Source organism: Ciona intestinalis, chromosome 8 (assembly GCF_000224145.3).
Source record: "Ciona intestinalis chromosome 8, KH, whole genome shotgun sequence".
NCBI classification, from domain to species: Eukaryota; Metazoa; Chordata; class Ascidiacea; order Phlebobranchia; family Cionidae; genus Ciona; species Ciona intestinalis.
In genome coordinates, this window is record NC_020173.2 from 5,734,067 (window position 1) to 5,746,740 (window position 12,674).

At 36.2% G+C, this 12,674-nt stretch overlaps 2 protein-coding genes across 2 annotated transcripts; both read right to left on the bottom strand.

Annotated features, from left to right (window-relative positions):
* Window positions 1-371: 371 nt before the first annotated feature.
* On the bottom strand, window positions 372-6,886 carry LOC100181772. Its single transcript, XM_002128664.4, has 12 exons — window positions 6,674-6,886; window positions 6,064-6,214; window positions 5,345-5,469; window positions 4,098-4,179; window positions 3,712-3,772; window positions 3,184-3,282; window positions 2,892-2,931; window positions 2,365-2,518; window positions 1,884-2,008; window positions 1,431-1,515; window positions 1,288-1,348; window positions 372-929 (listed from the first exon to the last, which is right to left on the bottom strand). The coding sequence occupies exons 1-12, from the start codon at window positions 6,769-6,771 to the stop codon at window positions 673-675; spliced, it is 1,338 nt and encodes a 445-aa protein (XP_002128700.1). The 5' UTR covers window positions 6,772-6,886; the 3' UTR covers window positions 372-672.
* A 1,205-nt stretch (window positions 6,887-8,091) lies between these two features.
* LOC100184158 lies at window positions 8,092-12,432 on the bottom strand. The gene is made up of 6 exons (XM_002128622.5): window positions 12,216-12,432; window positions 11,433-11,583; window positions 10,242-10,366; window positions 9,897-9,981; window positions 9,780-9,843; window positions 8,092-9,294 (listed from the first exon to the last, which is right to left on the bottom strand). Exons 1-6 carry the CDS (start codon window positions 12,305-12,307, stop codon window positions 9,023-9,025), a joined length of 789 nt encoding a protein of 262 aa, XP_002128658.1. The 5' UTR covers window positions 12,308-12,432; the 3' UTR covers window positions 8,092-9,022.
* Window positions 12,433-12,674: the final 242 nt, after the last annotated feature.

Here is a 12,674-nt window from a genome sequence, read left to right on the forward strand (position 1 = left end):
TAAACGGCTATTTTGTAACATTTGTTTTTGAAGTTTTTATATCTAGCTTCGAAATTATAAACTGTTTGCTGCAAAATACTTCAGCACAATTTTGCAGCAAACGCATCCACTGTGTGCACAGTTGCTTTAATCCGGTTTAAAAGGTCAATTTTGGATCGTCGCCAGCTGTCGTTCAAGCGTAAAGTATCTAATCTGGAAGCTGAACAAATGAATACGTCCGCGCATAATTTTGCAAAATATAGCTCTTGTGGCCACTTTCGTTTAGTCAGGTCAGCTTTACGAGTTTCAAGTTAAACCAACAAGCACCCGCAGCGTTGTAAACTCTTGAACATTTTCAACAACGCCAGTCAGCAGATAGAATGTCAACCCCGTACAAGTTAAGTGTTTGTTTTATAAGCACAAATATTCACGGACAAAAACATATTGCACAAAACTGATCAAAATTAAAGGGCGTTTATTAGAATTGAACGAATCTATATTTATCATGCGCATATTAAACTTACAATTTTAAACCTAAGAAAAGTAAGATGGTAAATCCTGGTATTATTTGTTAATGGTATCTATCTCACACTGTGCATCTAATGCAAATTATCGTTCCGACATTTTGCGTATGATTTTTGCCGAAATGCTTTTTCATTTTAATTACTTTACGTTTGTAATTATTCATTTAGTTTACGCTGTTGATTGCATGCTATACTTTGAAGCAGAATTACTACAACACGCAACATTGAAAACGAATTTGAGCAGAACTAATATAAAAGACACGACGAATAGTAAAATAAGATCATGAAAAATAAGCGCCACCAATGATGCCCCTACTATGTCCCAATTTACCCCGGGTTTAGGAACAGGTTCTGGACCTACATTGCCATTAGGAGTTGTTGTATCGGTGTTAGATGGAACAGTTGCTGTTGTGGTGGTACCAGGAGCTATAAGTTATACGTTTTTATAGAACTAATGATGAATTTATATATACTTTTTTTCCTTTTACTACATTTTTACGTTTCATTTTTTTAACCAACAAAGTCTTAAGAAATTAATCGCTATTAAACTATTTTTGATATTACATCGTTTAATGTAATTATATACACACAGAACACCCGTGTTTAACGACTGTCGTATTCCGGCCACGCGATGATGAGTAAGTTAGAATTGTATATATTACAGGCCGCAAGCGATCTATAGCCCATTTTACCTTTCATTGTTCTAAAAACTTAACATATCGTTTATGCATCCCTTAGATAACGATAACTCCTAAAGTCATATTATATTAATATAATTACTTACATAAGAGCCCATTATCGTCGCACAACCCCGGACATCCACACGGCCCAGTCAGAACAAATTCCTAAAAATAAAAAAGTTATGTATAAGATACTATAAAGGCTATAATACCATCGTTCTCTTCCAATTGATTTTGTGAGACTTACGTATTCTGTTATAATTAGCTCTCCCAGGAATTTCAGTTCATGTTCTGTTGTCTCTGGTTCGCATACTAATGTTACTCTTGATTTTCTGTAACAACAAATAACATTCGTATAAATATAACAAAGTATTGTGTATTACGTGTAACATTGGTATAAATATACAAAGGGCTTGACGCTTCCAACAAATTAAAACGGCGCACCAGGGTCGTAGCAATACACAGATACAGTTTGTAAACCACTATACCTGAACAAGTATTCCTTCGATTAAGGTAAACGCGAGTCTGTGTCCAAGAATCTAAAAAAGTGCTGGGGGGGCAAGTTCAAACTTTTTTAAGGGGTAGTCGTATAAAGCTGGCTCGCAAGTTCAGCAAACTTTCATAATGCTTTGTAAAGAAATAAAGTCTGGGAACCACTGCTGTAATTGTAAAGGCAGAATATATTCTTCTAGAAACGAACCTTAGTTGGTCCTGCGCATAATACTCAACCGACACGCCTTCTGCAGCTCTGTAGATGAAACTTTCATATAACTGACTCCCCAGGTCGTATTCGTCCCATGTGTTGTAGATACTGCTTTGAAGAATCTATAGCAACGTATATAATAAGTAGATGGTCCATGTACATATATAGTTAGATTAGGGTAAGATGGTCCATGTATATATATAGTAGGTTTGGATAAAATGGTTCATGTATATACATAGTAGGCTGGGGTAAAATGATCTATGGGTATGTATAGTAGGTTGGGGTACAAGTTTCTTGTTTTCATTCTCTTGTATCGCACCATTTAGTATCAGTGACTATCAATGACCACTGGGTTTGAGCAATTAACGTTAAGTATCTTGCCCAAGTCTTGCCCAAGGACACATACGCCCACAATGGTAGCAGTATAGCATCCATGAACCATATTTCGTCATTAAAACGTAATGTAGAATATACTTACAGCTAGGTTGGTGTAATACAGACTTGTAAATCCAACACACGGGTTATATTCATACTGCCACCCATAGGAGTCTTGTATAGTCCATGCCGGAGTACCGTTCTTGCTTGCTAAGCTGTTTAAGTTGATTAAGCCGGTCCCATCCGACATTGAACAGCTGTATATAGTAAGCATATATGTAAGCTAATACATTAAACCTTAAACTAGTATAACTGTCATAGCATACCCATATGATCAGCTGGGGTATATATGTAATAAGGTAGGAAAAAATTGGACACCATTTTATTTTATTTTCACGTTCTCTTTTGTAGTAAACAAAGAACATTCAAAGAACTACAACTGTTTAAAACACAAATGGGGTATTTGGACATTGGGCGCTAAAGGTGTCACGTCTTCCCTCTATGCTGGGGAAATACGTTAAACCTTATAGTATAGACATCATAACATATCCATATGGCAATTGGAAGGTTTATCTAAACTTTTAGTTATAGGATTTATCATTAATATTAAATCAAAATTTTGCAACTTACCTACAAATACCAGTACGATCGCACCGAGGCAAGTTAGGATCTGGAATAGAAGCAAAATAAAAATAAACATATTACGTCACTTATATATGACGTCTTCTAAATTATTACGTCACAAATATAAGACGTCATCTGAAATATTACGTCACACATATATGACGTCACCTAAATTACGTCACAAGTATAGGACGCCATCCAAGTTATTACGTCACAAATATATAACGTAACAATTATATCACGTCACAATTATATTACGTCACAAATATATGACATCACAAATGTATGACGTCTTCACCTATGGTTGGAGTAGTGGTGATAGGTGGTGTAGTGGTCACTGGTGGTACAGTGGTTGTAGGCGGCTCAGTGACCGGTACTGTGACGGTGGTTATTCCATCTGGGGAGATAATGTAATGTAAGTTCATTTATTGTAATGAAGGAAGAATTGATTCTAGTAGGGGGGGGGGGAAGATGGGACACCTTCTTGTATCCTCACGACTCCCGTTGTTAATTGTTTAAAACACGATCAGGATATTTGGATATTATGTGATAAAGGTGTCCCGTATTTCCCCGCCCTATACTATATACCAGCGAAGAAAGGTATGAAAAAACGACAGTCGTTAAAACACGGTACAGGTACCATCACTTTATAAATAGTATGTTAGAAATATAATTCATTAACCAAGCATATACAACTCATTCTGTACTACGAGATATTCTGTGTTAACGGTATCTACCTTACCCCGCTGTTAAGCACTACGTAGACAACTTATAAGTTTTCCATGGTACTACGCTTTCACATTCTGCAATATTAAATGTTACTTACCAATAAGGCCATTATCGTCACAAAACCCCGGGCAAGCACATGGAGTATTTAGGATAAATTCCTGTAAAAGTAAAAAGCAATCTTAGGGTTTATTGTTATATGACTGAATGAACGTAACTTGTTTTATCCTTGCGGGCAACAACAGTTTTAAGAACACGTTTTTTTATACACATTGTACCAGCTTACGAGTTACCACGCATGTAACTTGTTTATTCTTGCATTGCCGGGCAAGGACAGTCGTTATATCACGGGTGTTCTGTTTCATACACCTCGCTCACTTTAGAATATAAAAACATAAACAAAAAATATTGTGCCATCTTGCCCCACCTATTATTGTACCATCTTGCCCCACCTACTATTGTACCATCTTACCCCACAGTACTCACATATTCAGTTGAAATACTTTCCCCGAGGAAAATTAATTGCTCAACATTTGTTGGCTCGCAGTTTAGGTAGACACGAGACGTCCTGAAATAAACAAAAAAGTAGGTTTATAACATTTAAGTTTGCGTACCTCAAATTAATTAAAACAATGAAGAGAAGGAAATTAGCAGCAAAACAACAGTCATTAGACGATAGGCGTTAAAACTGTATTGAAGTAAAGTTGTCAGGAAAAGAATGGCTGGTGAACTATATTCGAATGTTGGCTCTTATGTCGTTCTCAACCACACCATATACTCTTGCATGCTGGGTCGATAGCTTACGTGTGGATCAAGAAAACACTGCAAGAAACGGTGAACTAACCGCTCATAAATTAACCACTCATATAAGGTCGTTAAAAGCCTAAGAAACAAACACATACAGCCTGTACTTGAACGTTATTAATTCTCACTAACTATAGCTTTCTTTCATAAGTTGAAAACTATGAAGTTAAAACTGCATACAATAAGCCTACGCAACAAGACTTTTGAACTACAAATACACCGTCACAACGTGTCAATAATCAGCGCTTACAAAGCTGCTGTTCACAGTTACAAGTCTACATAAAAATACATAAAACTTTATTTAACAACTGTAACAAATTTACAAGTTACAACCTAGGATGCTTCAAGCGCTCCATGTGAGGCGAAAATCACAAAAACAATAATTGCTACGCCGCATCGCGAACGCACAAGAAAATCGAGTAAAACGCGTGCAGGCAAAACGAAAGAAGGAAAAAAGATTAAAAACCGATGCCGAACACAGCTTATTAAGTACACCTGCTACCACAAATGTAGAGTTATGTGGTACATGTTTTTTTAAGTAACAAAATAATATTTGTATATCGAACCGTTTAAGCCTATCCTTACGAACCTATAGTAGGGTAGGGGAAGATGGGACACCTTTATAACATAATATCTCGATGTTCTGACCGTGTTTTAAATAATTAGCAACATTCTATAAGAGCTGTAAGGATATAGTTTTATAATTCTTTAAATGCTATTTGTTTACTACCAAATGAGACAAAAAATGGAGTTAAAAGGTGTCCCATCTTAGGTGACCCATCTGTCCGCCACCCTACTGTATATAAAGAACGAATTGGTATTAATCGTGATTGAAAACATGGGTGTACTATATCGGTAAAAGAAAATCAAAACCTGGACCATTTCACCCCAACCTGCTAAACAGCAAACTATAAGTTTAAAACAGTTACCTCAAATAATCACTGGCCCGATATTCGACGTATAATCCTTGGGAGATTTTATATTCAAACTTCTCGTTTGCTTGTACGCCTAAATCATATTCTTCATTCGGGTTGTTCGCATTTACTTGGACCACCTGTATATTATACAGGATAATCATTATATGGGAGTTGTAACATGGCATACTGAATAAATATCTTAAGTGGACCTCGGTTATAAAGCGATGTATATAGAAACAATCACCCAGAAAGTTACATAGGTGGTAACTGGTAAGCTGGCACAAAGTGTTTGGAGCAGAACACCCGTGTTATAACGACTGTCGTTGCCCCGCCATGCGAGGATAAATACATTATGGTAACTGCCAAGCAGGCACGAGGTGTATGAAACAGAACACCTGTGTTATAATGACTGTCGGGTAGACACCACCAACAGCGGTTACGCCAGGCCTCGAGCCCTTAACCCCTATGATATAACAGGCAGGCGCTTTATAACCACTCTACCACATTACATATTTGGCTAATATATAGTAGGGTGGAGGAAGATGGGTCACCTTTTCCATTTTCTCATCCCACTTGGTAGTAAACCAAGAACATTCAAAGAACTATGAAACAATATCCTCACGACTCCCATAGACCGTTGTTAATTGTTTAAAGCACGATCAGGATATTTAGATATTACGTGTTAAAGGTGTCCTAGTTTATCCCTCGGTACTACACGTATAAAAACTTACAGCTAATCCAGTGTATTTCGTAGAGTTAAAAGCTTCGCATGGGTTGTATGAATAATTCCAATAACCAGTTGGTAAGGTAAACTTTGGCAAGCCATCGGTACTCGCTAAGCTTCGTAAGTTTATTTCACCAGTCCCGTCTGACATTGAACATCTGAAAGTTACGTGTGTTATAGTGTATAGTAGGATAATCTGATCGTCGTTGTTGATTTCAAAAAGATGAATGAACATTCTCTTTATTATAAATAAAGGAATGATTATAATCTATTTATTCTCGCTTGGAGGGTAACGACAGTCGTTATAACACGAGTGTTCTGTTCCATACACCCCGTGTTCGCTTACATGTTACCACCTATGTAACTTATTTATCCTCGCATGGCAGTAAAACGACAGTCGTTATAACACGGGTGTTCTGTTTCATACACCTCGTTTCCGCTTACAAGTTACCAACAGGACTTTTTTTTTTACTTCGTATGGTAATCTGGTTTAAAATGTAATTCTTTTGTGTCCAAAAATTAGTTCCCCTAAAATGAATACTACCAACCACTTACGTGCCCATTTACAAGTTGCCACAATTTGCAACACATATACGACAATATAAACAAGAATTTACTTGCAGGGTTCCGAGCTATCACATGTCTTGCCAACCGCTGAAGTTGAAACAACGAAGCAAACGAGAATAACACTGATGGCTAGCTTTATATTTGCCATTGAAATGCATGTACCTTATCATACGATGCAGTAATAAGTGATTTATTATGCAGCAGTATTGAACCTACTGGCTTGACTTGACCGATTTTCTTGAATATTTGAATCACTTATTAAAGGCAAAATATAAATAAATGTCAGTGCATGAAATACGTTTTTTTCAGTTTTATTACGAACAACAAACTCCATAAATGTGATACAGTAGGGCGGGGGAAGATGGGACACCTTTTCATTCTATTTTCTCGTCTAATTTGGTAGTAAACAAAGAGCATTTAAAGATTTATAAAACCATATCTTCACGACTCACATAGACCGTTGGTGGCTGTATAAAACACGATCAGGATATTTGGATATTACGGGCTAAAAGTGTCCCACTTTCCCCCACGCTACTATACTTCTAACTAACAATAAAGATAGTTTTAGTCTTAAAAAAACATTTAAAATGAAGACGATTAAACCATATATATATTAGGGTGGGGAAGATGGGACACCTATTCATTCTAATTTCTCGTCCCATTTGGTAGTAAATAAAGAACATTAAAAGAATTATAAAACCGTATCCTCACGACTCCCATAGGCCGTTGTTAATTGTTTAAAATACGATCAGAATATTGGGATATTATGTGCTAAAGGTAAACAGTGTTCCCTCACCCTACTATATATGTGGTCTATAATGCGTTTGTATTGTACAAAGAAATATAAAGACTTAATCCAACTCATAATAAGTTTTTCCACATTTACGTTGTTTTAATTTTTACAACTTTACATTTTTTTGTAAAAATTAGTTCTATTTATAAAACAAAAACGACTCAAATTGCCAAATGTTACTCTCGTAACATTTATATAATTTTTAAACTACATAATAGCTCGGCTTAATCTTACTGGCTGCTATCACATATTGCTTTTACTATGCTTATTCTGTAATAAAATACTACCTGAGTTACAACATCACACATCATAGGTGTCATACATTACTAATATGCTGATCAAGACAGCAAATAAACTTTTTCGGGTGTTTAAACGATACACGGGTAATTATTGATTAACAAAATAACGGCTGTCGATGCTTATAGCTACGATTTGTAAATAATTGCTTAGTGTGCGGATTTCTCTGTCAAAACAAGTTAAGTCATATGACGATTATCTAACTGAAGGTCGATTAAACAAGCTAGAATAAACATTCAAACTGCTCTGCAGTCTGATCGGCAACTAATTCATATGCAGTGTTACTTATGGGTAGATACCGGTGTTTCTATTTTATTTATATAAGGTTAAACATATTTCTATTTGAATTTGTGGCGCCCACATTACACTGGTCATAAATACCGTATTACAATGTTTCAGTTTATTAAATACCAGTTAGAATTTGCTCACAGCGGTTTTTCTTTTAAACTTAGTAAAATCATCCACAAAGATACATACGTGGCAACTCAATACAGTATACGCTCTATATATTATAGTAGGGTGGGGAAAGATGGGACACCTTTCATTCCATTTTCCTGTCCCATCTGGTGGTAAACAAAGAACATTTAAAGAATTACAAAACTGTGTCCTCACGACTTCCATAGACCGTTGTTAATTGTTTAAAACGCGTTCAGGATAATTTGGATATATAGTGCGCTAAAGGTGTTCCATCTTACCCCACAGTATATAAGGGCTATACAAATTACAAGCGAGGATAAATCATTTATATATAACACACATAGTATTTATTGCACTTACAATGTTTATGGAAGTAAGTGTGAAATATATTAAAGCACTAAATGAAATATTGCACATTATCAAATAAAATTAACATTTAAAATCTCAACTTACATTTTCAACACGTAATCTCACATGAATATTGCACAGGTTTTATACAACGATAACTTAAAATATATGAAATGGAAAAATTAAGGCAGATTACTCTTTGGCAAAGTATTGTTACTTTAGCTATAAACGCATACTACATAACATATGCGTGATGTACGGAAAATAACTTTATATTAATTACAACTTTGATGATTCATCTTTATATAAATGTATAGTAGGTTGGGATAAGATGGAATACCGTTTGCAAAATAATATCCCATATTTTCCAATCGTGTTTTTAACAATTAACAACGTTCTTTTAGAATCGTGAGAATACGGTTACATTATTCCATAAATATTAATGGCTTGCAACCAAAGGTGACGTTAAATATGATGAAAATAATGGCCATCTTACCCCAACATATTATTTACCTATTTCAAGCATTTTTCTGATTATATATTTCTATGCATCGGTTGAGATAGAATATGGATTGCTTTTATTTGATGCCGGGTTAGGGAAACCCCCTCCTGGTGCCCCACCTCGTGAGCAACACGTGATATCAAACCCGAATTTCAAAATAGCCATCACAATGAGCGCGATAACTAGTATTATGACGTCATGAATAAGCAGAGATACGATGACGGGACCAACATCATTCCAATAATGGTATTTATCGTTACCGTTTGGATTCGGGTTGGGCGTGGTTGTTGTCTTTGGCAGTGTAGTCGTCTTAGCTAGAATACGAAAAGACATTTATTTAAAATATATAACAACCGCTCATCTATTTCGAGTCACCGTCAAATTACATATGTGGTGAAGCAGAAAACCCGTGTTATACCGCCTATCGTTGCCCCGTCATACAAGGATTATTAAGTTACGTACGTGGTAACTCGTAAGTGGGCACGAGGTGTATGAACCAGCAGAACACCCGTGTTATAACGACTGTCGTTGTCCTGCCATGCGGGGGGGTAAAAAAGATTCATGCATATATTCATGTGCGTATACTTATATAGGGGGGTAAGATGGGACACCTTTAGCACATGATATCTAAACTTCCTAATCGTGTTTTAAACAATTAACAACGGTCCATGGGAGTCTTGAGGATACGGTTTAGAGTTCTTTCAATGTTCTTTGTTTACTACCGAATGGGTCGAGAAAAGTATGAAAAGGTGTCCCATCTCCCCCCACCCTATTAAACAATTAGGTCTATGCAACTTACGTATTATTACACCATTATCATCGCATAAACCTGGACACGCACAGGGACTAGTAAGCACGAATTCCTGCAAAAATTCAGAGATAAACAATGTTTAAGTTATGTTATTATAATACTCACATATTCCGTTATAATAAGTTCCCCTATAAACAAAAGATCGTGGCCGGTGTTTAAAGGTTCGCAAGCTAAAGCGACCCGGGATTTTCTGAAAACGAAAAATAATTAAAAAACTGCGCAGAAGAGATTTTTCTATATGGAGAGCAAGGAAAAGAAAACCCGTGTCATAGCGTCCGTCGTTACGCAGGTCTGTCTAAAAGTAGACACCGAGACTTTCCGTTGGGGTATACACGTTAAATACGATGGCGGTGCCGTGACTTATTTGTTCGGGCCGTTAAATTTGTACGGGACTCTATTGCGCATGCGCCACAACGCCACTGCACATGCGCACGACACCGGCGTACATACCGTAAGCTATCATGGGACAGATAACTTATAGAAACGCCATCTGTTACGTTGTATGAGAATGACTCGGTAGATTGTAAACCGAGGTTGTATTCCTCAGTTAACGTGTTGCTGTCAATTTGATGAACCTGAAAGATAACAAATACATTGTTTGACGGCATACAATTTGTTGAAAATATTTGCTAAGATTCGCAATTGGGAGTTTTGCTACTGTTACTACCAGGCATAACACGGTACAAGGGCGTAGCCAGCCTAAAATTTTGGTGGGGGCCAAATGTTTTACGGTTGTATTTTGAGTTTGAAAAACCTCTTAATTACAACACAAAACACGGGAAGGCGTACTGTGAATGGCATTTATTTTTTCACAATTACGCCGCATAAAAACACAACGATCTACAACTACATTTAAAACTCCATTCGTTGCCTACCACCAGCCATTTTTGTCGCGAAATTTGAGATTTGTTTTTCTTAGCTAGCAGGTAGACTGTTTATTACGAAATAGTATAGATTCATACGTGAGTTCATCCATCATAATAGCGATTGTTTGACCTGGCAACTAATTACGACATAATAGCATTTCACACGGCGATTATTTGCGTCATAATAGGGATTGGCACCTCATCATTTAGCATATGTAAGAAATTTAAAAACATGCTTAAATGTTTTCTTTTTTTCTTTTTCTTTTAATTTGAAAAAAGATCCGGAACCGGATTGAGATCCCCCATTTGAACATCACTGTTTAGCACGTATAACACTTTATTCTATATTTTCACCAATAACATTACTGTAAAACTCAAAATTTGGGGGGGGCCATGGCCCCTCAGGCCCCCCCTTGGCGACGCCCATGACACGGTATACAGTAGGGTGGGGGGAGATGGGACACTATTTAGGTTTATTTCTCGTCCCGTTTGGTAGTAAACAAAGAACGTTTGAAGAATTATAAATCCATAACGTCGCGACTTCCACATACCGTTGATAATTGTTTAAAACACCATCAGGGAATTTAGGTATTGTGTTCTAAAGGTGGCCCGTCTTTCCACCCTACTATATCAATAGACCAAACCTGGACTAAATCCCAGGTCCTTGCCAACATAGTTTAAAAACATCAATAATGATTCTTAACGTCATATCAACTTTGTAGAACCTCGCTATAGTATAGATACATCATATCAAGACATTTAATCCGCAACTTACTGCAAGTCCAGTAAATTGTACTGAAGTAAACGCATAGCAAGGGTTGTAGCGAAACGTCCACCAACCAGCGTTAATTGTCCATCGTGGGACGTTGTCTTGGCGACCGATGCTTTTTAAATTGATGATACCAGAACCATCGGACATCTGACACCTATAAGTAAAATAAGTATGGCTGACAGTTTGAATGAATAAATGGAATTTGCTTTATCTATCCTCGCTAGGCGGGGCAAAGACAGTCGTTATATTACGGGTGTTCTGATTAAACATATCGTGTTTTCTTATGAGTTACCATGTATGTAAATTAATTTAAGTGTCTTGCCCAAGGACACATACGCCCACAATAGTAGCAGCGTCAGGCATCGAACCCGGAATCCTTTGGTCACAATGCAAGCGCCTAACTACTGAGCCACAGCGCTTGTACAAATTTATGAAATACATTAAATCTCATAACCAACAACTTGTTTTATGTTTTAACATAAAGGTATAATCGTGCTGCTTGAAATGGGTCCCAAATGTAATTAGGAATGAAATAAATTAGGTTTATCTTGTCTCTTCGGTCACAATAGCGAAGAGCAAGAGAGAATGGAGTTATATAAAGTAGTTAAAAACCAAGTTAAAAAATTTTCATAAAATTTAGGCTACATTATTACAAAAAAGCAGATGAAAATGGAAATAGTTTTAATATAACTATGCATTTAAAAATAACAGGTAAACATCTGGAAATGGGTTTCATATAAAATGTGAATAAAATAACACAAAGTTATCTATTTAAATACAAAGTACCTGCATTGGTCAATTTTATTGCATTCCAAACCTAATCCCTGAGCACACATTAGAAGTACCGCAACATTAATGAACAACCAGAACCTCGCCATGTTTAATCAATAACCTTGTATAAACTAAGCAATAAACAATAACTTTTATGTAATTTATTGGCAGTTAGTTGTAAAAAAGTAATTTATTAATTTATGGAAAAGTCAACCTAATGCGAAATAATAAGCTTGTTTCCTGAAAATCCTTTGTTCCANAGCTTTTTATGATAACTTAATATTAGTTGGCACCCTGTAATAAACTGTACAAAGTAATAAACATTGAATTTTATGAAGTTTATCGACTGCTAGTTTTAAAAATTAACATAAATGTAATTCTGGAAATAAAAAACTCAATCACGATGCATGAAAACCCTTTTGTTGTAGCTGAAGAACAATAACTAATATAATCAGTAACCTTGTATAACTAATA